The sequence below is a fragment of the Astatotilapia calliptera genome, chromosome 19, assembly GCF_964374335.1.
Source record: "Astatotilapia calliptera chromosome 19, fAstCal68.1, whole genome shotgun sequence".
In the NCBI taxonomy this organism is placed as follows: Eukaryota; Metazoa; Chordata; class Actinopteri; order Cichliformes; family Cichlidae; genus Astatotilapia; species Astatotilapia calliptera.
In genome coordinates, this window is record NC_137440.1 from 28,832,501 (window position 1) to 28,858,084 (window position 25,584).

The window sequence follows — 25,584 nt, forward strand, 5'->3', positions numbered from 1 at the left end:
GTTGTGTTCATTTGCATTTTTATTGTATTCAGTGTAACTGCAACTAACAGCCTGTTTACTTCTCATTAACACCTTCGTGTGTGTTTCAGTGGGGGGAGGGGGGCCTAGAATGTGTGTGCTGACCTGGTTTTCTGTGTGTTTTTTAAGCCCTTTATCTTCTCGCATGCCCCCACATCCACTATCTGCAGCCCATCTGAATGGCTCAGAGGAAAGGAGCTCCACAGAGTTTGCATAATACCAGAAGAATGCATTCTAATGCCCCACCACGCTGAGCTCATTATGAGCCTTAATTAATACATGTAAATTGGCTTACGTGCCAGCCCTTTCTCATGGTGAGAGAGGGTGCATTACTGTAAGACAAAGGCAGACATCAGGACAATCAGAGCTCAGTTTGTGGTTAGCACACGAATGGGCTGCCATCTGTGCCTGCCAGAAGTAACCTGGCGAGGTTGAGATAAGGGCAGGTCTGCAGGGTGGAGGGATTTGTAAAGTCAGATTCAGAAACTACTGAGTTTATGCTAGGAGAGGGTTAAACAAATACCTGGTGTGATACGAACAGGAGATCTCTGCCACATGCCATCAACGGCTCTTCATCTATTATCTTCTGAGGTAAAACGCGAATGTTGATGCACACACACAGTTTAAGAAGCGATAAAAATCTGTTTAATTTCTCAAGAAGGCACGCCTACGTCACGCCGGAAAACGCCACTCAAACAAAAATGGAAGCAGCAAATTCCAGATAGCTCTGCGGTGAGTCTTTACCGTTCAGCCATACCAGTGCCACTGACTTGAAAGGGCATGTCCCTGTCTACAAATAATTGTCTTTGCCTTAGGTTGGCCCCTTGTTGTCTGGACAAAGCCGGCTGATTAGAGTCCAGATGATAAAGATAAGGAGTCTGACTCAGATTAGATAAGGCAAAACCAAAAGCCACGTTAACTAGAAGGACTGGTTTCCTGGTGGGAAAATTTTCCCAACACATAACATGACTTATAGTCAGAGAAGAGCAGAAGAAAAATGATCACAGTTTGATTTGTGTGCTGTTTTGTAAAAGGTTTTATTTATTCACACAAAAAAACCATGGGAAATTTACACATAATCAAATAATTCAAAGCCAGCATTTTGGGCATAAATATATAGGGTAAAAATTAAACACAACAGCTTAGCTTAGCCTGGAAAATATGTCACAGTACAGAAAAGCTATATGCTATATGACACATAGCTTCCCTATACTACACAAGTCCTTTTCATACCATTTTAAAACACGTCTTCCCCATTATTAATATTTACAGGCTATCCAAGTTTGTGTCCATTTTGTTCTTTGATGAGGTAAATTCTAACACTAATTACAAACTAGCATGCATTATACCAATCAAGCTAGCTAGTGCTAGCTATCAGCTAGATCCATACATAGTCACTTTGGGTGGTGTTGTATGGTTTCAAACACTATTTAAGAAGGTAGTTTGTTACTCCTTGTCATGAAATGGTGTGACGGGACATTCCCTTCTAGAAAAAAGAGCCATTTATACATCTGAGTATACATTTAATAGCAGTAGGGTAGCTTTTTCTAAGTTTTGTGCTAAGCTAAATGGCCTAGCTTTGAAGTGGCAGTTTCCTAGTCTTCATTCCAACATGCCTGTGGTATTCTCATTAATCGATTGGTGTCCTATAAATACACACACATGCAGGTCGGGACACACAAATCACATCTCAGGAATTTGGAGAGGCACCAACAACGAATTGCTGACTCTGTAAGCTCATCGCAGGATTTATCCTGAGATGAGGTCTTTACCTCGATAATGCAGTGAAACAATCCCTCAAGTGATAAGCTGTAATTTAGTGAAATGTACAGCTGTGGTTCATCCTTCTCCACATCAGCTCAAAGAGGAAAACTTCTGGCGTCACATTGGGTTTGTCTTGGCAGTCTTTTTGACAGAGCTAATGGATGTTTTGGCCTCGCGCAAAGGTTGCACATGTTGTTTTATGCTTAAATGTTTTGAAATACATTAAAAATGCAGAATGTTGATAGATTAATTAGGTTATTCAGTTGGATGCAGCGAAGGAACAACAATGAGTCTTTCTTTATGCTCAGGATTTGCTGGAGAGCCTAGGGGGTGGGGGGTTAGTGAACCCCCGAGTAGATCTTCACAGCATGTTCAGTGAGTCTAAAAATAATCGCTTTTCCCCTTAACTCTGTTTTTGGCTGAAACCAAGGACAGAGTTTTGAAGATTGAGGGTTTTTTTTCCCATAAGTTGTTTTTGTTTACGGATGTTTTCACTGTAGTGAAACATTTCAAACACAGCGTTCCCGTCCATGTGTTCCTGTGTGGCACACTGTTCCTCTGTTTTTTAAGGCGTGTAATTGACAAGTCGGTCTTTTTGAAAGGCTCGGGGAATGAGCGGGGGAGGAGAATGATTGTTTTTTTTTACCCAGCTCCATACCCCTCCATTTTTGTTTTTTCAAGTTTCCAGTTTCACCGACTTGTTTCCGTCAGGTTTTATTCATGACCTCCATCTGGAAATAATATAACTTCATGAAAACACGCCATCAGCAATTTTTTTTCGAGAACACTAGTGCGTGCATGTGCGTGCATATGTGCAGGGAAGGCGACATTAGGGCTTCTTCTGCTGGGTTCAGGCTCTACTGATGCGACGGTGTTAGTTCAGTGAAAAACACGTCTGTGACTAAGCTAAGAACCAAAGCCTCCATCATCCCCACTTAAAATCCTAGCGCGATGCATTTGTGGTCTGGCCAAAAGTCTTTGATTCAAATGCAAAGTTAGTCATCAAATGTCAGAAACCACAGCTGCTGGGAGAAATTACGTGTCAGGAAAGGTCTCTGGTGAAATGTTTGACCTTGGCTCAGACTAAAAATATGCATTAACTGAGTGAAAGCCTGCATAGTTCTGCAGGAAAGAAGATCTGGCTTGTGTTTGAGTTGCTCGCCGGCGCATATGCTTGCCCGTGACTGGAAAGATAGAGTGGATATTCACTCGACTCCGGGCTCACAGAAACGCCTCTGTGTCTGTCTGCCATTTTGGCCGTGGTACACACAAGACTGGCCGGTCACACCTGAGAGCCTCTGAAGAGCAGCCAGACATTTAGTCGGCCTGTCCCGAGCACAGAGGCGTCTTAGTTTGCAGGCATATCTAACTGTCGAGCTAACTATTTGTCTGTCTGCCTGGAGCCGATATGATCTCTTTTAGAGCCATAATGGCTTTAGCAGGCCCTAAAGGAGAGAGAGCAAGTAGGTGTGTGTGAGGAGAGGTTTTCATTTCTGCCTGTCTGCATTGGAAGGGGGTGTGTGGCTGGATCATGTTTTAAAAGCCCCGAAGTTAACCCCAGTCAAAAGGTTTATGCCTACCACTAAAGCCACAGAGACATCTTGAAAGCTCTAATAGCTTCGTGTTGTATCCAGTGACATCTCCACAGACCTGCTGCACAGCTTTCTGGAGCGTAGCAGAAGTGCTGGATTTGTTTGTTTCACGATGGGTAGCTGACTTTAATCAGCGTCTGTCCATATTTATTTAAGGTCTCCGAATGTTTGCATCAGTGTGGTGCTATCACAAAACCCTGCTTCATTATGAGAACCCCACATGTTTCCCTGCCCTGCATTCCCTCCTGCTATATCACAGCAGCAGTCTGGGTCATTTTTCTTTTGAACTCCCCCACACCCACACCCTCCTCTCTTCCTCACCAGTCCATCCATCATACAGAGTCTGTGGAGCCTCCTTCCACTCCACCCGTCCCCCTTTTCTGTTGCTGCCTCTGCTTTCTCTCTTTCTCTCTGTGTTTGAAACGCTCCTTCGGGCCACAACCTCCACAGCTTTGCTATTAATTTAGGCCTCCGCCGCTGTTGTTAAATTGTTCCACTTCATAGCCAACATAACTCCAACCCTGCATCAGTGTCCTCCTCCTGCCAGTCTTCCACGGCAACCGTCTTCTACCAAGTCGCAGCCCACAACTGCTGCGAAGCATCTGGAGTTTCTGCCGTCTTTCAGCCTGGCTGGAACCTGAGGGCAGGGCTGCTCAGGATCAGGAACTGTGGTTTGTGTATATGTGTGTGTGTTTCTGACTACCACTGCTGTTCAAATCAAAGTGTCTGCCTTTTGTTACTTGCTCTGGAATCCCCTCCGTCACACCTCGGTTGCCCCCAGGCAGAGGAAGACTTCCTTCTCCTCAGTTAATCTTCCACCACAAATACACTGTGGACCCCCTCTGAGTCACAGGATTATAGACAAATTCAATTAATTAGCACATTCAGGACTTTTAATTTGTGTTTTGTTTTTCTTGTAAACTACAAACAAGGTTAGCCACTGACATGTCTCCATCTGAGATGCGAGGAATAGGGTTTAAAAGATGAAGATAAAATATTAAAAGTAGCACTCTTTCTATCTAACTGTTGTGGGATTAATTTTTATGTGTTTTTGTTACATAAATAAACATATATATAAGTGATGTCTTTCATTTAGCTTTGTATGTGTCTTGGATTCTTTAGGATGTGTCACAATGGTTCGGAGACAAAACCGGAAAGTAATTAAAATGCGTTTTTACAGAAATACGCTATGAAATGAATCAATTATAAATTAAAATTATGATGGGAAATAGAAGTGATTGTTCTCTGTGTTCAGCGCCGTGGAGAACAGGTTTTGTTTCCGAGTGCAGGTCGTTAAGAGAGCTGTGAATCCACAAGTCCCCAATTAGGGTTCTGCCCACACGGCCATAAAACAGTTAGTGGAATCATTTGGAGGCTGTTAGATTTAACACTATTAAGAGTTCATTAGTACCTGCACTCACAGCTACTGTAGCTATTGAAGCATCATTAACAGAGACACATTAAAGTAGGCTAGAGGGCCTTTTCGCTCAGGCCACCTTTTATCGACACCTGCGATAGTTCAAAAATGCCATTTATTGTGAGATACAGTCGCAGTTTATTTTACTCTAACGTGCTGTTTTTAAACATACACTTACAGTGTGGTGTATTATAACACACATACTAAAGGGTTAAATATCAGAAGTCACAATTAATAAGCAGTTCAGCAAGTAAAAAATGTAATTGTTTAATTTTTTAAGTCTTAAATGAACATTAGCAAACAGTGAATCTTAGAACATGTGGTGTGTGAATGATGCACGAAAAATCATCTGCACACAAAACATAAAAAAATAGGGAGCTTTTCCATTTATGATGTAAAACAGTATTAATATTAAAGTGTTAGAGAATATTATATATTTCTATTATTATAAATTTGGCAATAAAAGATTATGATCACGTCCGGTGAAGGAAAAAGAGTATCAAATACAGCTTACAGACAAAAAATCTGCAGTACAGTTACTGAAGATGGATTTACCTAAAAGTTCACATCGAATTCATTATTTTTAAAATAATTCACATGGTTCAGAGTACCTACTGCTATCAGCATTCAACATTTTGCTGGCTGGCTCGATTAAAAAAGGTCTTGGCAGAAAATCAACATAAAGGATCTGATTGCTTTAACGGCCACGCCTTAAAGTTTACTTGTCTGATACGTGAGAAGGTCAAATCTCATTAATAATCATCTGAAAGAATGAAACGTTATACGTCTGAGGCTCGCCGTGATACAAAGACCCCCGGGCCACGAGACGTTTTACTGTCGAGCCTTTAAATGAATATTTAGTTACCCATTGCTGCTTCTCCATGCTTGCCGGTTGCTCCTGATTGTTTGTTTTACTGTCACTGCCTTTTTATTCCAGCAGTTTACATTACATCCTGTTATTTTCCTAGTTTGTGCCCCAATTACTGTCACCATTACTAAAATAACACAGCTGAAAATCACCGCTGGTGTGTGTTTTCCTGGATTTAAATGAAGTTAAAATCTGGGTTTTTCGGACTGTTGACATTTGTTGCTTGCAAAGAGAGTGCGTGCTTCATCAAACAGGTGGCCTGTCATCATTGTTCTCACTGTAATTTAGTCGTAATTATCAAGTAAAAGCAAGCCTCTAACTGTACGGTAATGCAGGTTTTATAGTTACCAGGCTATTGTAGGGGTCACACATCTTTTAAATGTCCTGCTTCTCCCAGTAACCTGGTTTCTTGTGTATATGTGCCGTTGCCATGCAGTTAATACGAGATGCAGGCTGAAAACTTGTATTAAACTGCTTTACAGTGTAATTAAACACAATCTGGGCATAGGTCTGACATTACCTCAGCCACAGTTATTACATGCGAGTAAAACTGCGCTGCGGTGGCTGGTTCACTTTCTGTTTGCCAGATCTCACGGGGGTTCAAGAGGTCTCTATGGGGTGAAGGTTTAGGTTGTGTTTACAAAAAGGCCTTCAAGCTCCTCTGCAAACAAGAGCTGGAGATCAAACAGCTAAGCTGGTCCCAGTGTGAATGCTGGGCTGCTGGGCTGTGGGGAGGGCGGAGGGGTTACTGACAGGTCTGGTGGACAGATAACAGAGCAGGAAGCCCTCTAACATCTCATCCCCTGTGTTCTCTCAAATTCTCAAGATAACCCCGGTCCCCTGGCACTTAATCCTAACCTTTCTGACACTGGTTTTGCTGGAAAAGTCTTCCATCTGACCCACACTTAATCACATGCTGAACTTTTCCCTCTTGTTAATCCTCCCAGTCAAGTGACAAAGGGTCAGCTGAGTAAGCCGAGAAGTAATTCAGAGCTAAAAGTGTGGAAAGGCTGGCAACGAATTCAATAAAAGCTGCAGGCAAGTAGGCCGGTAATTCGTGCAGCATTATGAAGTGTCTGGCAAGCACTTTTCTTTGTCTCCTCCATCACAAAAGGATTTAAAACAAAGGGTGAAAGCTGACGTGGATGATCAGTAGCCCAGCTTTTACTTTCCTCTTGTCTAGTTTGTCTCTTCACGTCTTGTCTGGCCACAAAAGAGAGAACTAGTTTTCTGCTTCCTGTCTGCTTGTATTTAGTAAAAACAGAGTAAATGGAATTACTCATAAACATTGTCTCTGACTTATTTATAGGAAACAATACGCAGCACTGACCGAGTTTATGTTTAGCTGTCAAAAATGCAGTCTTGACAAGTCATTTGATCCTGGAATTTTCTTGGTATCTAAGCTGCTTGAGGACCTGGGAGCAACACAAGGTTTCTCCATACAATCCTCAATGAGGCACTACTGCCCTCTGCAGGAAATAAAAGTGACTACTGCCAAAAATGCCGAGCTTTTCCGCCAGGCCTGGGCAAACCTGTCTCTCAAGGGATAAGAAGTTTACTGAAGGGTTTCTGTTACAGGCTGGAGGGATGAGGAGAAAAGCACACTGGAAAACAAATGTGGCTCTGGTTATTTCATAAGGAGTTTCTTAGGAAAATGCTTAGCCTGCCTGTTTTGTCGGAGGCAAAGTGAAACAAAACTCTTATCTTTTTTAATTTTAATGATTACATGTGCTTTCAGTAGAAAGCCTGTGACATCATAGCTCAAAGGTCTGTCATATCTAAGAGAAACAGTATCCCAAGTGAGGGCTGTAGTTACAAATTTAGTGTCCAATCGCGCGGTGTCCGATGTTTGACTGGCATATCTAAGGGCCACTAGCCAGATTGGGAGCCAGAGGGAGAGAGTGAAAGCAGACAAGGCGATAGAGAGTCTTAGAGTGAAACAGTCTAAGAGATAAAAGTAGAAAGCAAAGAGTTGGACCACACATTGAAGGAGGCACAAATAGAGAAGAAGCAATCAGCTGCTTACACCTAACTGACCAGGGAAGACGCTGTCCCGAACCTCTGTGGCCATGTCTGACTGTGAGGGGCTCCCTATGGGTAAGAGGAGCCCGAGTCTGCGTGACTTTTGCATGGGAATGTTTACGCATGTGTTCGAGAGAGATATATGAGAGTGCACATCTTGCAGGTCTGGAAATTGAATTCTGTATCATCTGCATTTGCTTCTCTGTTTTCTTTCACTGTGTGTACATTTGAAGGAGGGGAAGGATTTGGGGAGGGGAGGAAGGGGGTGGTGGTGTGTGTGTGTGTGTGGGGGGGGGGGGGGGAGCAAGTGGGAGGGGGGGGTGTCTTTCTCAGCCCATCCTGTTTTAGTCTAAACCCTCTGCTGGGACAGCTCACCCAGCAAATATTCAACTGCAGCGAGGAGCCTGTTCAGCTTGAGGCCTTATATGGAAACTTGGAGCGAATTCCCTTTTGGTTTCATCAAAATAATGCAGAATGACTGCCCATAAGTTTTAATGTGAGATGTGCAGGGAAGGAGAGAGAGAGAGGAGGATGAAGGTCAGGTTGGATTAAGGCAGGGAAGTCCCGGCAAAGCTGCGCATTTTGTCGGTTTCTCCAATTGTTCCTGTGAGAAGGATGTTTGGATACAGCAGTGCTACATGTGTGCCACAGCATTAAGCTAAAGGTCATTTTTGTGCAAGTGCAGCCAAGCTAAGAGAAGAGATGAGGCCTTACTGCTTCCAACAGAAACAATCAGTTATAAATAGAAGCCTTTCCCCTTGTCTGGTCCTTTCACTCCTGCACTCTCTCACTCATGTTTCATTCTCACCTCTGTCTACCCCCCCCCCCCCACACACACACACACACACACACACACACACATACGCCCCCATTCTCACTGTGGGTCGTGCATGACTCTTTCTTCGGTGTAATTAAACGCGACTCAGCAGAATGAGAAGCCTTTGAAGTCGGCAGTTATATAAACTGCAGCTTTGAGACGAGCAGCCAAGATTTTTTGTGATTGTGTTTAATGAAGAGCTGACCACGCGGTGGCCACGCCTCCTTATCCTATGATATCATTCCCTATTGCATTTGCCAGGAAATGGCATCAAACCCGATAAGCTAAATCACTTCCAAGCTCTCATTTCAATGCAGATTCATTTTTAGCCCCTCCCCCTTCCCTCTTTCTTGCCCTTTCTGTCCTGCTGATTTCATAACTCAATAAAATTCCATAACTTTAAAAGGCTTCTGCTGCAGATCTATATTTCCAGCTTTACACTCCAGTTTTTATGCTGTTTAAAACTAATGTGCTCAGCACGTGCATATTAAGTTCGTTCATTCATTCCACACGCGGCAGTGACTCAGATGTTTTGCACAGGCTTTAAACCTTTTATCCACACATTCTGTATCTTTTTGAAATCTTTGCAGTGCAATTTTTAGGTTTAGTTAAACATGTGTTTCATATTTTAAACAGCCTGTTTCAAGAGCAGATGTTTGTGTGCAAAGATGACAAAGCAATGGTGCACGCATGTCTGGGAATGAAGATGTTATCTGTAGGAAGCGGTGTTTGGGAAACAGCACTTGGAGAAATAAACAGTTTAAAACAGCAGCCTAACGGTCAGTGAGTCTGATATAGGGACGCGTTCGAGTTCAGTTTCTGTAAACAAACTCCTTAAAGAAATGCACATTATGTATTCATGCTTGAGTAATATCACATGTGTGCATTTAAAGCATGGCTTGTACTGATGATTAAAATGTATTTCTTAATCCTCATTAGTTAGTTTTGGGGACACCATGGACCTGAACCATGTGGTCCTCTTGTTGCATGTTATCTGTGTGCATGCGTTGGTTTTCTCACGTTGGCATGTGTGGCAAACAACCACACACTCTCACATCCACAACCACAGTCAACACACAACAACAGTCTGACTCTCTTAGATGGTCTGGTGACATATTAAGGTTGTATCTTGCTTTTTTTGTCCATAGCTGGGCCAGCTCTTGGATTTATGTAAGCATCCTGCTCATGCTTTAAAATTAAGTGTAACTATATAGTGTAGAAACTACGTGATATGCAGAGAGGGTAGATTAAATTGTTCATATCATGTTCGAGTGAAGTAAGTCAGTAATACAGCAATGTTAAATCTGGCGACACCGCACATGATTTCATCTCGCGCGCTTTGGATGGTGGTTTGGTGAAGGCATCCATCTCAGTCAAGTTGAGCAGCTGCCTCTACTTTTTTGGGTATACCGATAAAAGGAAATTGGGCGGTTGTTACATTTACAAAAGTCTAACTTGTAATTTGAACAAAATAATGTCTTGTGTGTTTGGTGAACGTAATTAAATTATGTAGGATTTGTATGAAATTCAACAACTTAATTAGTTCTTGTTGAGGTGATCTGATACAATCTAGTAAGAGTGATTAGTTGCTGGACTCATGAAATTCACAAGATCACATGAGATTTCAAACTGCAGGAAAATCACTGGAGTTATAAGAGGCAGACAACTACACACACACGGACACACACCACGTTTATGCTATCGCCATTTGTTGTTGTTTAACCTGTCAAGGACAAAAACATACTGAAAATTCTGCATCAAGCCTTGAAATCATAGCTTTCCTGCTTTTGTTAAGCTGTTGCCTCACAGCAAGAAGGTCCTTGGTTCAAATCCCAATTCTGGCGGATTTGCAGTGGGTTCTCTCTGGGTATTCTGGTTTCCTCCCACAGTTAAACATCATGTAGTTATTAGAGTTGTTAAGTTTGCCGATGACACCACAGTGCTCGGACTTATATCCAACAACGATGAGACAAACTACAGGACAGAGGTGCAACAACTAGAGTCATGGTGCCACGACAATAACTTGGTCTTAAACACCAAAAAGACCAAGGAGATCATTGTAGATTTCCGGAGGAAGGGTCATAACAACCATCTGCCTCTCTTCATTGGCAGTGAGGCGGTGGAGAGGGTGAGCAGTTTTAAATTCTTGGGGGTAACTGTGACCGAGGACCTGTCCTGGGGCAACCATATCACCTTAGTTGCACGGAAGGCCCAACAGCGCCTCTACTACCTGAGGAGACTACGGAGCGCACACATTCCCAGACCTCTGATGTTGAACTTCTATAACTGTGCCATCAGCAGCGTCCTGACGCATGGATTTCTAGTGTGGTTCCCCAGCTGCACCAAGGCCGACCAGCAAGCACTCCAGCGGGTGGTGAAAGAAGCTGGCAGAATTATTGGAACAATTCTGCCAGAGATCAGTAATATCTTCCCCACTCGCTGTCTGAGGAGGGTGCACAGTATCCTGCAGGACCAACATCACCCTGCGCGCCACCTTTTCCACCTGCTGCCCTCAGGGAGAAGGTACAGGTCTATACAGGCCAGAACATCCAGACTGGCCAACAGCCTGTATCCACAGGCTGTGAGGCTCCTGAATTCTGCCCCCCTCCCCTCTCTGCCCCCCTCTCACGGACAATAACCATATCCAACTTCTTAATAGCACTGAACTGGCTTGCATTGGTGCATTATATCTTTATTCTCTCTTCCCCCGCCCCCTTTCTTAAATAGACAACCATCATATCTCACAGTACAATAATATTGAACGGGTTGCATTGTTGCATTTTGTCATGTTTCTCAGGTCTTTGTCTGAATGTCCTATGAACATTACCTGTCTTGTTCTCATGTTGTTGCTAAGGATTGTCTCATTGCACTGAAGTCACACTGGGTTAAATATTTACACTTGGGTTTTAAGGGGTATTTGTTTGTTTGTTTTTTACGGGTTGTACGGAAGCCCCAAACGCAATTTCATTGTTCTTTGACAATGACAATAAATAAATACTTGACTTGACTTGGTGATTCCAAATTGCCCATGAATGTGAGTGCAAATGGTTGCTTGTCTCTATGTGATAGACTGTCCAGGTTGTACCCTGCCTCTTAACCTATCACTTTGGGGTTATGCCCCAGCCCCCTGCAACCCGGATAAAGATAGGAGGATGGTAGTAGTAAATCCATTCAATTTTTATGTAAACCAGACTCTAGACCTTGTTGAACATTGTGTAATATGAAGAAAGCATGTAGTATTTAAGTGACCAATTACTATTGGAGTAAAAGTATTGAATAGTGTTGGGATAAAATGACAAAATTGTGAAGGATTAAAATATTCTAAGAGCTCAACTTACTTCATCTAAACATGTTTCAATCATCCACTATTGAATTAAGTAAATCCAACACTTTTTTTAGTGTATAACAACTAAGATGAGATACTTAATGCAGAATTAAGTGATACTGCCGTCAAAATGTCTAATGAAAACAGTCCTCGTGTTGCAAAAAATCACAAAACATAGCGGCTGATAATCAATTTGATTTTCCTTTTTTCTGTGTTAATACTTGCCTACAATTAATAGTTGTAGTCCTACTACTGTCCCATAGGTGGCAGTATTGGTATGCTGAATGAGTGGCTGTGGTAGTGGTCATAGAATAAAGGCAAAGCAAAGGGCCATAAAAGGTGGCAAGTTCAGCCCCGTTTTATGGGGCTGGGAAAGTGAAATAAAATGGAACAAAAGTACATCTGAAAAGCAGCTCCGGCTGCTGTGTGTCACTTAACTGAGACTTTTGGGGACAGAAATAGAAAGTGACAGAAAATGTTGAGCATCGAGCCACATTAGATGCAGTATACCTGGACGCTCTTGAGTGTGCATGTCTTTGTGGCGAGTGGGAAGCTTGTAAGAGTATGTGTGTCTCTGTGTGTGTGTGTGTTCAGAAATGCAGATGACAGTTAAAGATGACGTCATGCACGACTCTCTGACGTCAGACCTCCATCTGTGCCCTGAATATGAGGACAAGTGGCTCTGCTGATGTGGAACCTTTTTCTTGGTTCATTTGTCATGTGGGCTTTGGAGCAATGACCTGCAGTTCTGAGTGAGTTTCCTGCCACGAATTACCATAAATTCTCGAGCAGAGGCTTACTTTAGCCCAGGTTATTTAAGGCTGAACTGAAGAAGAACTGCGATGCTGTGACTTTAAAAGGGACAGGAAAGGATTGACCGGCAGGTTCAGTGAAAAATCATTCGATTCAAGACCAATGAACATAAAAGTTGTTACAAAAAAACGCAGAGTGGAAAGACATCAGAGAGTTGTAGTATACGGCTGTTGAGGGTGGTGCATGAGCGAAGGAGAGAGCCAGAGTTGGTTGTTCAGGAAATGGGGGGAGGGAGTGGATGGGTGTTTCAGCGGCCGAGTCAGATTTGATTAATGTTGTCGTTGCTTGAGAGAACACACAGCTCCGAACACTCTTGGATACACACTGTGTGTCCATATTACGCACCACAGCGCTGCTGGGTTTTCATGGTGGTGATGAGGTGGATTTAGATTCCTGTCCTTTAGATGAGTAGAACAATTTTCACAGTAGTAGAAAGCTGATGAATTCCAATCCCTCCCACTGACCTGCACGGGGCTCTTTTCTGATTTTTAATGGCCCCGCACGGCAATGGTTGCAAAGACTTTCATGGATTGCAGTCCATTGAATTACACCAGTCCTGTTCTACCTCTGTGTCCGAATTATGCCTCATTAACATATAGATTAGATTTAGAGAAGTCAGTCTGGTTTATAAACCTTCTTTCCCACTTCCATACCATCATTAGTGTGAAGGCGACGGGGTCAGGCAGGGTTGGGGAGGAGGCGGGAAGAGGTATCAAAGGTTGACAAGAAGCAATGAAGGCTGAGGTAATACCCACAGTATGATTTTAAAGGGTGTCACGATGTTATGAATTTCATAACGTTGTAGCAGAAGATCAAGTTCTCCTCTTTTCACACTTTTTTCCGCTCAGATCATCTGCTTTTTTCTTCCTGCCTTTCAGCTCAAAACAGTCCTCTCAAAGGTGTCTCAAAGCGTGTTTAGTGAAAATTCAATTCTGTTCTCCACACATTTACAATCTCTTTTGAGGATGCCTCTTTCATCCTGGAAGAAAAGCAGTGTCCTCTTTCAGTTTACTTATAGATCTTTCCTTTCATCCACATTAAGATTTTTTTCTTTAAAGGTTTTTCTTTATCCAAAATGAGAGTTTAGATATTGAAGGAGATATAAACTGTGTGCACTGTAAACCCCAAACTGCATTAGCTGTTCATCACATTGGTTATTCTAAACCAAAGGTGAGGTTTTTTTTTAATCTTAACCGTGTATGAAAACTTTAATCTCCATCTGTATTTAACATAAAATGTATCTAAAGATCCTTACTTATTTTTAAACTGTCTTCCAAACCTTTTCTCTTGAGCTTAATTGAGAGAAATGAAAAACACACAGCACTGATATGACGCTTATGTGCTACTGTACGTCCTAAAAACAATAATGACGGTATTTATGGTCGACATCCAAAGGTTCTCTTGGAGGTTCTGTTTGTATAAAAGTTGAAAATGTGTGGAGATTTTAAAAAATGACAAATCTGTTGAGTTAAGCTTTGACTTTAAAAGCACTTCCTGATTTTACAGCTGCAAACCATGAACACTTGTAAAGCTCGACTCAGTATCAGATTACACTGAGCTGAGTATTATTGTTGGAAAGCACTGATCAAGTTTACATCTGCTGAACAGAAAAAGAGACAGCATACATGAATACTTGCACTCTATATGTTTGTTGCTCTATTAATATTTTCTTTACCTTTACCTTTCTTTACCTATATTTAAAGGTTAAAACAGATTGGCCTGCATTGACTGTAGCTCCAGCACAACTTCTAGGCTTGCAGTTAATCGATTAAAATAAATAAATGCATTGACACTGACTAACAAAACATATCTACACAACTCCTACTTTATTATAAATCTGTGTAAATAAATACGAGGCTCTGTGGATATTACAGAGACTGGCAGTGGATTTGATTTGAACATGAGTAATGCTGTTAAGCGTTCATGACGAAAGGAGTGCATTAAAAACTGGTGACCCAGTTTTCCTGAATGGTAACATCATAATTTGGCACTGCTGCTGCTTGTGTGGCTCACAAGAGTGCACTATGCTGTGTGGCTGCTATTTGATTTAGCCATGCTCCTCTCTGTTATGTTTGCAACATTTGCGAGCCGACTGTCTTCAGAGGACAATTAGATGAAGTATTTAATTTTAGCAAAAGCAGATGGCTCCAATTGCTTACTGCAGGATATTCATCTCTAACAGTGTTAGCCACGCTAGCATCGTCACAGGAGGCACTGGTGTCTGTGGCATACATTTGCATTTGCATCTAGCTTCATGTAGTGGTGATACAATTTCTATGGCAGGGGAGGAACTGCTTTATTGGGATAAGTAACTGTGCATGTGTCAAGCTGTGTATTTTAAAACAGTGTATGTCCTTATAATCTATGTGATGCAGGCTTTTCTGGTTTCTCAAACAGAGCTGCTAACACTCTGGATCCCCCACTCACCCACGCCCCCGCTGAATCTAGGTCACATTTCTACCACATAATTCATGATAACAGAAACTCTTAACAATGTATCATCCTTGCAAATTCTTGTTGATCTGACAGGGTTAAACTAAACTATCTGCCGTTCTCTCTTATGCAGTGGAGCCAGCGGACTGTCAGGTTCTTCCCACATCGTGTCGGGCTGGACCCTGATAAATGAAACATCAGCTGAAATCACCGAGATATGCAGTACCATGTAGGCAGCCCTTGAAGCTAATAATGCCCGACACACGGGTACCATAGTTCATAATTAAGTGTCATAAAATATGTTTTATTCTGCACTCAGAGGCTCTTCTGTTAAGAATGTATTAGAAATGACAGCTTATTTTTTTCCCAGCATGTGGGGGATGATGTCTTTTCAACAGACTCTCGGCTGATTTGCTATTCCCTCTCACACTCAGCTATTAAAAAGAGTAAGCCTGTCAGTCACAGAGAGTAACCGGTCGTCATTTAGGTGCATCAGTGGCACCACTGATTTTAAAGGATATCAAACAGGCCAAAATATTACAGTTCCTAGAGGGGAAATTTGGATATTTCAGTTCAAGAAAAAGTACACTACTAAAAAAAAACATAAAGGATTTTTTTTTATCAGACAACAGCATCAAATCAGTTAAAGTTGTGGGATAGTGATCTGGTCATTAAAACAGGTGGTTTTACAGGTTAGGCCACTGGAAGTTTTGCTTTCCTCATCCTCCTTTCTGACTGTTTTTTCACTAGTTTTAGGTTTGACTAGGGTCAGTGTCACTATTGTTAGCATGAGGTGATACCTGGACCCTATAGAGGTTGCGCAGGTAGTCCAACTCCTCCAGGATGGCACATGTGCCATTGCCAGGAGTTTTCTTGTGCCCCCTGGCACAGTCTCAAGAGCAGGGAGGAGATTCCAGAGACAGGTAGTTACTCTACTAGAGCTGGACAGGGCTGTAGAAGGAACTTAACCCATCAGCACAGCATTGCCCAGCTTCATGTGGCGAGAGTATGCAGGCAGATATAGGAATTGATACCATTGATTGGCCCCCACACTCACCTAATCTAAATCCAATAGAACACCTCTGGGATATAATGTTTCGGTCCATACGACACAACTTAGATTTTTGTTTTCTGGGGTTTTCCCATTGAGATCTGGTGTGTTTCCAAAGTTTTCCTTTAGTTTTTTGAGCAGTGAACATAAAGTTAAATTCATTGTTTCAATCTTTATTGTTTCTCTGTTTCTTCAAAAAAAGCCATGCTGGAGACTCTGCATGAACAGCACTGCTATCATGCAGTTTAGTCAGTTTATACCTGCTTGACCACATGCTAACCCTAGTTACCAGTTGCCATTAGCACAGCACAAAGCAAGGCAGGAGTTAAATCACTGTATGATTTAAAATGTGGCCGTGTTGATGGGACAAAAGAGCAGGTTAAGGTTAAACGATAGACTAAGACATCCTGAGGGAATTATGAGTATCTGTCGAGGCGTTTGAGACTGTTATTTTCATTTCATTTGTAAACCAGCTTGTCACGCAAGAAGGACAAGGAAAGAGATTGTAAAAGTCATGACTCACATATGCATTCTCTGGCGACCATGAATGTCTGAACCACATTTTATGCGTGTCATCTCTGAGGCATATTTACAGCAGTGCACCAAAAGATCGCTTTGAAATGAAAACCTGCAGTATTTTGCTGTCACTTCCACTGTGGGATGATGAGTTAACACAACAGCTAAAGAGCCAAGTGAATGTTCTCACAACCACGGAAGTAAATGAGAAACACTCGTTTAATGTGGAGGGTTTTATGCTCGCTCTTTCCTTTTGGCTCATCTTGTCCTTGGCACAAGCTCATAGTGGCTGACCTTTGCTACCTGCTGCTACATTTACATTTTAGATTTAACACTTCTCCTCTTTCCATGTGAAAATGTAGCTAGTCAACCTTTGTATATAGTTTTTAAAAAAAAAAGGATAGGTTAAAATTGTACTTGATGTAATGTTTAACTATTATAGCTGGAACAACCCTCAAAGCTGCAGCCCAAAAACACAATCACTAAGATGTGTGTATGGTCTTTAGCTGGCCAAAAAATCTGGGAAACCTGATCCTACATGTGTCCATAGGCTTTGTTTAAACTCTGTGTTTATATAAATCAATGGGAGCCCAGGTTGAAATAATTTGTGGTGTAAAGCACAAAGCAGCCCAATAACCAGGACAGACACACAGATGGTGGCTGGATCATGCAGAGGATTGACCTTGTTTCCTCTTCAGCTCTGGATTTGATTGTGTATAATCCTGGCCCACTGACAGACTGACTGATCATCTGTTGATAATAAAAAAATGTCAGCAGTTTCTTTTTTCTTTCTGAAACAAAAATAAGTTTTAAAAAATGAACAGCACGCTAAATGTTGAATGTGACCTTCAAGTGCCTCATGGGAACAAAAGGAGTAAAAACAGAGCCAGTTGAGAAAGCAATGGAGAACTACAGGCATGATGCCAAGCTGCCAAGTTAAAAGTGCTTTTAAACAAATGACGCTAACCCCTGTTAAATGTATCATGCAAATAAAGTTGAGCATGTGCTTTAAAACTACCATGCATTCCCCTAATTTTCCACTGAACTAACCATGTGCCCAACAGTATAGTATTATTATGGAATAAAAAGAAAGTAAGGATAATTAAAGAAAGGATTAAAGAAAAAGCAGTAGCAATTAGAGTAAATCTGTGGTTTATGCTTTTGTTTCTTGGCCACTAGGGGGCAATAAAATCAGCAGACCACAACACAAAGGTATCATCGCTTTTTTAAGCTGTTATGGCTAACAGTTAGAAGTTAGAACAGTTAGCAGTAGAAAACATATAGCCACTATATCTTTTTATGAAGTGTAGCCACTTAAAAAAAAAAACATTAACTAAAAATATTTAGCTGATAAATCCCCCTGTTTGTCAGGTTTTGTTGTTTGCATGTCTAACTGACTGCACAGATTGTGTGTTTTAGAGGCCGTGCACACGCAGTATTTGTTAATAGAAGTGGAATAGCCTCACAGTAAGTGCAGCACTGTCCCGCTTGTCTTACAAGTGGTTCACTGATGGGCAGTGAGGGTGGGAGCAATGGACTGAAAAGGGATGGAGCAGCAGCACCAGCACACTTCACCACCTGCCACCCTCTGAGTTGTAGGTGGGGTCAAGAGCCCCATGGGGCAGGATTTTGGAGGGAATATACTCTCCTCTGGCACAAGCATATGCACAGAGAGACAGATACACATAAAACCAGACCCTCTAATCTAGATCCCACATCAGACCCTGCAGTGAGATGCTACAATGGGATTTACCATAATCTGAGCCCCTTCAGACAAAACACCACTGTGACCTGCAGTCTTTCAGAACAAAGCACAAAGGGTGCATGTTTTGCTTGTTCTTCTAGCAGAGAACTGCAAGGAATTCCTTGTTTTATCTCAATCAAAACACTGGATGTTGTACTACTCAGGACTAAAAATACACAGACTGTATATTAATGCAGGACAGCTGGGTGCACAGTTATATTCTGTGGTTGTTGATAAGAATATTAACTGAAGACAGTGCAAAGGTAAGACTTTTTACATTGTAGCATTCTTGCGAATAAAGAGCGAAAATGCAGCACGGGTCTACAAAGAGCACCTTGTTTCCTTGCATAATCCTGTCTGCTGGTGAGCTTAGTCGATCTGCTGTGGGCTCGATGTTATTGTGTAATAAGTGAAGCCAAGTGCAATGTTTTCCCCGAGGTTGAAGCCGTGGAGGGCCTCGAACCATAAACTGATCACTGCATGCCTTTCATCCTCCTTTCCTCCCATGCTTCTTAATTCAGATAAAACTGAGGTTATTGTACTCGGCCCTGAAAATCTTAGAAATATGGTATCTAACCAGATTCTTACTCTGGATGGCATTACCTTGGCCTCCAGTAACGCTGTGAGGAACCTTGGAGTCATTTTTGACCAGGACATGTCCTTCAATGCACATATTTAACAAATATGTAAGACTGCTTTCCTCCATTTGTGCAACATCTCTAAAATTAGAAATATCCTGTCTCAGAGTGACGCTGAAAAACTAGTTCATGCATTTATTACTTCCAGGCTGGACGACTGTAATTCATTATTATCAGGATGTCCTAAAAACTCACTGAAAAGCCTTCAGCTAATCCAAAATGCTGCAGCAAGAGTCCTGACAGGGACTAGAAAGAGAGAGCAGATTTCTCCTGTTTTGGCTTCCCTTCATTGGCTTCCTGTTAAATCCAGAATTGAATTCAAAATCCTGCTCCTCACATACAAGGTCTTAAATAATCAGGCCCCATCTTATCTTAATGACCTTGTAGTACCATATCACCCTATTAGAGCACTTCGCTCTCACTCTGCAGGCCTACTTGTTGTTCCTAGAGTATTTAAAAGTAGAATGGGAGGCAGAGCCTTCAGTTTTCAGGCCCCTCTTCTGTGGAACCAGCTTCCAGTTTGGATTCGGGAGACAGATACTATCGCTACTTTCAAGATTAGGCTTAAAACTTTCCTTTTTGCTAAAGCATATAGTTAGGGCTGGACCAGGTGATCCTGAATCCTCCCTTAGTTATGCTGCAATAGACATAGGCTGCCGGGGATTCCCATGATGCATTGAGTTTTTCCTTTCCAGTCACCTTTCTCACTCACTATGTATTAACAGACCTCTCTGCATTGAATCATATCTGTTATTAACCTCTGTCTCTCTTCCACAGCATGTCTTTCATCCTGTCTTCCTTCTCTCACCCCAACCGGTCGCAGCAGATGGCCCCGCCCCTCCCTGAGCCTGGTTCTGCTGGAGGTTTCTTCCTGTTAAAAGGGAGTTTTTCCTTCCCACTGTCGCCAAAGTGCTTGCTCATAGGGGGTCATATGATTGTTGGGTTTTTCTCTGTATCTATGAAGCGCCTTGAGGCGACTTTTGTTGTGATTTGGCGCTATATAAATAAAATTGAATTGAATTGAACTTTTAAAAGGTCAAATCTAGCAGGGTCACCTTTAAACCAGAGATATCGTGACAGGTACCTGCACCAACAGAGCATCGTGTTGACTGATAGTATCACGTGTTCTGGACTGCTATGAAAAACATCATGTATCCTTTCATGGGCTCGTCCCTCTGCTCTCTTTAGAGCTTCCCTGCCTTTGTGTGACTTTTGTCGGCTTTGCCTTGTGATCTCGGGGGGAAAAAATGGGGGAAGTGTTTCCAACATGAATATAGGCCACAGACACTGTGTTCTTAGGCTTTATTAGTTTTCCCATCAAGCCTGAATTATAAATAATGCAGTGAGACCCCTCCTCTCCTGCACATACAAAACCCTCTCTCTGTGTCCCTTTTTTTCTATAGGGTGCCCCCACCCTCACAAAACTCCCACCCTGCTCACTTTTTAATTTGCTCCTTCTTTCTACACCCAGCACCCTCCTCGAGCACCACTCAATTTCTTTTTCCTCCTCCCCCCTCTACCCTCCATTTATTTCTCTCTTTCCTCAATCCCCTATAGTCTCCCTTTCATTCTCTCCCCCTCTCGTCCTTGTTTTAAGGAACCCTCGGTCTCTGCGCAGTCTGCAGCAGGGCAGATAAGACGGACAGAGGACAGAATGATAATCGTGTTTAGTCACAGCTGAGATCCCCTTGGCAAGGTTCAGCTCAAACGCTTGGAGGAGGTGACGTCGGTTTTGTTGTGGTGTGTCCCCATGTGACTCTGTACTCACACCTACAGTATATGTGACGTTGCTGTGCATGTGAGAGCAGGAGGATAACATACCAGCTACTCCTTGCTGACTTCTCTTTCAGCTCTTTTTTTCTCCTGCCTCCTGTCTAATCTCTGTTTTCTTCTCCCCAATGCCCTTGTCTCATTCCTCTCCCACTTTGCCCTTGCTTCTCCATATTTCCCCATCTGCTTTCTTTCTTTCTTCCTCTATTTCCTCTCCTGCCATTCCTCCTTTCTCTTGAAGTCTCCTTCCTCTACCATGTCCTCTCTTCTCCCCTTTCCTCCTCTCCTCCGCTCCGCTCCCACTAAAGCTGGAGGAGGAGGAGGCTGTAGCTGACAGGCCCAGCCCCCTGCGCTCTGACTCGTCCACGCTGTGTGTGACGGGAAGGCTGGGCTGTCCCGAGCATTATCTTAACACTCACACAGCTCCTGACACACAAACATACACACATATACACAGCGACAGCCTGTGCCAGAGCTCGCCTGCGCTGTCAGCTCAAGCCCTCTTAAAGCTGTTTTTTTCTCTTCTCTCTCTCTTCTGGAGATCAGCGAGAGCTAACGACACACAGCTGTCTCTCCTGAACGCTGGAGAAATAAGGACAAGAGGAGCCAGGGGAAGGGAAGGAGAGGACGATCACAGGGGAAAGAAAAAGAAAACACGACCGGCAGCCTCTTAACTTGTGTCCCTGTTCAGTCATTCTTCTGCAGGGAGTGTTTTCTGCTGTAGTTCAGGACTTTTCTTTTCTTTTTTTTGTGAGAGAGGGGGATTGGAAAAAAAGAGGGGCTGGAGTTCACATGACATAATCGGAGTGAATGGGTTGCCATGGTGACTCACCCAGGGAGCCTGACCCGTACAGAGTGAATGGAGGGAGCGCCTTGGACGCCAAGTGAGCGATAAACTAAAGTAGGGGAATCACCAGAGAGAGAGAGAAGGAGCGAAGGAGTGGTGGGATACCAGAGGGAGGACAGAGGTGCCGAGCAGAGGCTGAGAATGGAGGACGGTTTTTCCAGCTACAGCAGTTTATATGACACCTCATCACTGCTACAGTTCTGCAACGGTAAAACTAAACTAACCCTTCATATACTCCCATCCCTCTCTACTATGAACTGCATGCTGCTTTCTGGATTTGACATGTCACCAGCTGACTGGTGTGACTTGACACCCTGCAGAGGTGTTAGATGTTGCAGACATGAGCTGGGTTTCTTTAGTAAAACTATAACATTTTCCATCATTGTTTAGATCTGGATGCTCTTCAATTGATTAATCACTAGACTTACTGTCAAACAGACGGATGTTTAAGTCAAAGCAGGCGCTCCCGGGTTGACATTTACAGGATGAAAGAAAAACTAAAAGCACTGCAGATTTAACAGGAAGTGTTTGAAATCAAGGCCGGGCTGATGTCAACAGCCTCCATCAGGAGAGAGCTAATAAACAAAGAGGAAGGGAGGATGAGAAACAGTCCTTTGCTCACAGCGCTGCCCCGGCTCTGCTCGATGTGATGAAGGGCTTGTTATGAATGTATACACAGTGTACGTATTCTGCAGTTTGCCGAATGAGACAAAACGGTGTGACAGAACAGGACACTCCTTCTCGCCTGCTGCAACGTGATTTCTTTGCTGGCACAGGGAGAAACCGTACTTCAGGCTGATAATGTTATGGGTGGGAGAGGGTGACTCAGGGAAGAGCGAAGAGCAGCATGACACATCAATATTAGGATTCATTTCCAAGATGCGCCCATTCTTCTTGACGACTGAGCCCTCGTGTGAGACGTATGCTCAGTTTATGTATCGACAGCATACTTTAAGTGATGCCTGCATTTATCCCAGTACAACGGGACAGTTTTTTCTTTCTGTACGGCTCAGTTTGTTCATAGTCACTGCTGGTGTGTACCAACTACAGTGACACACACATAAGGGGATTATCCCCAACACAACCTGTGTCTGTGATAGGGAGCAGCAGAGGGAGTTTAAACCACACTGTTTTGTTGTTGTTACTAACATGTGCTTTAAAATGTTGATCACATGGAAAGGGGGAACACTCACTTCACCCTCTTTTATTGTGCTTGTCCGTAGCAGTGACTGTGATGTCGTGGTTAGCGTGAGCTATCACTGCTGAAGGATGGAGTAACATAATTGCCATTGGTGGATAATGAGAAAATCAATAATATTTACTGTGCTGTGTAAGCACCAGCAATCAGTGAGATGAGGGGAATACCACTGGCCAACCGAGCAAATCAGAGGTGTGGAATTGCACTGACGAATGTCCCACCAGGGTTACTGGTCGCTTCAGTATTTTAATGCATAACTGATGAGGTGAAACTACTTAAAAGCTTTCACCCCATATGGATTTCCTTTATTAAATTTATAGCCAGCCACAGCAGCTTAGATACAGACAAAGAGGGGGGTAAAAAGGGGTAAGAGAAGGGTATCGAGTAGAGAAGAAAAGCATCTTCATCCATAAATGTGTTTTCTTTTTACCCTGTTTACCCTTTGGAAGTCCTTTCATAAGACTTGGAGGAAAACTGGGCACCATTACAGGGTTACAAAAATGATAAAATCAAGCATAACGAAACCAGCTGTTGGATAAAACAAAGCACATAAGTATGTAATACAAAATCCTTTGAATTCACAGAAGCAGAATAATGAAGCCCTAGTGTAAAATAGGAGACTGATTAAAAATGGTGCTTCGTTTTTCCTGGTGTCTACAGTCACAGGGAATAATAAGGAACAAGGATATGTGAAAAAAGACGAGGCATCAGGCCAAATCTAGTTTGTACATGATCGAATGTTTCCTGGTCATTCCTGTGTGATGAGTAAAGTGCTGTCAGTGCCAGTGATAAGAAGAGACATTGGTTTGGTTGGACTGACCTGAAAAACAGGTGTAGCAGCGAGTGTAGAAGAACAGGAGGCCTGCAGTTTCCTCCTAGGAATTGCCTGACCTTTATAGCAGTGGCAGGTACGGCTTTTCTGATGTGTCAGACTCGAGGTTTAGTTTTAGTGAAGGGTGAAAAAGTGTGACGTCGGAGCAGTAAAGGACAGCTGCACCACATTACCACTTCATTGACTTGAGTTACTCCATGCTAAATGATTTTTTCCCTCTCTTCATGCTGCACGTTTTGCCAAGTCATGACCGTGAGCAGATTTGAGTTGTCCAACACCGCAAGGTTGTTCGTGTTAATTTTCTGAAGGGATGTCAGTGAAGTAAGACATGCCGCTCAGAGGCTGTTGCCAGGGATTTTCCGACCTCTACCTTCTTGCTTTCTCTCTCTGCCTCGCTACACAAACGCACACGCAAACTGAGGAAGCAGCATCTTGTTTGTTGTTTCGACAGTCCGCTTAGTGCACGAGCTTCACTTTAAACCAAAAAAAAAGAATATATCTGTGTTTGTGGCGGTCCAAGTTGGATCTGTTGTGTGTATGGAGTGTACTCACACATCTGCTCGGCCACTGTGGGCTTTGTTTGGTCCTGTAGGCCAAAATGACATCATGCTGCTCTGCTTCTGCCATCCAGCTGAACCCAGATCAGCAAAAGTCAATGATGTCATTCATTCCCCTCTTTTTTTTTTTCCATTTCTCTGGCCCGTGTGTTGTGGAGCATCCAACCAGACTAATGTTCAGAGACTAGGTCAGCTAAACTGCATTCAGGCTGCACGCTTTGTCCTTGGGAGCTCAGGGTTATCTTAGGCTAAATGAAAATTAGCGCCATTACACTGTCATCACACACAGGTGAAGAAGGACGTGAATCCTTTTTTTTCCTTTTAAAAATCTCATTTCAAACACCTTAGTTCTGCAGAACAGGTTTACATTGAATTAGCCTGTTTTCTTGGGCTGGTAATACTATTGCCGATGTCCTGAAGTCAAACTGGTGTGGTTCTTGCCCATTTTAAGTGAGTGTTTGTGCATCACTTCCAAGTGCCGTCCCAGTGGTTTCCTGTTCTGCCTGCATATACTTCATTATTCACACATATGGTCTAGATTTCTTTAATAACACGATTTTGACACAGCAAAAGAAATCTGACTGCAGCATGAAAATGCAGCATGTAGATGCCACAGCTAAAACATCCAAAGCCACCAGACTAAAACATCAGTTAATGCGATTCCTAAAAATCCAGTAAATCCAGCTCACTTATGACAGTATAATACTGATGATGACATCCTGAGGGTCATCTCACAGGGTCCAACATTGCCATTCTAACTATTATTAATCACCTGTTCATTTATCTTTTGAGCTAATAAAACCTGATTAAACATCTCTTTATGTCTATGCTCCACGCTGGCAGTGAGTGCGCTCACCTAACCATCACTGGCTCCTTGGCAACTTAACACACCAGCAGCAGAGGGGGCAGGGCGAAGAAGAAAAGACTGGAGCCAAAAAAAACAAAACATAAAGAAAACATCGCGATAACAGTTCATAAGAAAAAATAAGGATGTTAGAATTAGTAGGAGGGCAGACGGATGGAGCAGACGTGTAGGGGAAGGAGGGAAATTAATAAAGACGGAGAACGCTTTGATGTTTGTTGGAGGAATCTTGATACGCAGCAGAGGTGACACGACTTCACCCAGTCTCCCCCACTTCTTGGCTGTGGCTCTGTGGGTATGTCCATCCAAACCCTGACTGATGATGGCACGTGGAGAGGGATTAGGATTAAAGCCCCGCTCACGTTACCGTCCACAGTAGCCAAGAAGGGATGGCAGACAGGAGGATGAGGTGAATGTATTTGTGTTAGAGCGGTTGGAGTCCATTTAGTTTTGAAAAGCCAGTTCAAGCAGTTTCTTCATTTCTCTTTTACGTATCAATT

General features: G+C 42.8%; 1 protein-coding gene across 6 annotated transcripts in view; it reads left to right on the forward strand.

Moving 5' to 3' along the window:
* Window positions 1-7,587: 7,587 nt before the first annotated feature.
* Window positions 7,588-25,584, forward strand: part of eml1 (EMAP like 1) — a 53,195-nt gene continuing 35,198 nt past the window's right edge. For 3 of the 6 annotated variants that reach the window (XM_026151056.2, XM_080293793.1, XM_080293794.1), the window contains exon 1: window positions 20,798-21,843. In XM_026151056.2, coding sequence (XP_026006841.1) covers window positions 21,777-21,843 — 67 coding nt within the window. In that variant the 5' untranslated portion in view covers window positions 20,798-21,776. Of the gene's footprint in view, window positions 7,757-20,797; window positions 21,844-25,584 lie in introns of those variants that run through there. The other 3 variants (XM_080293796.1, XM_080293797.1, XM_026151057.2) reach the window with 3 other exon arrangements.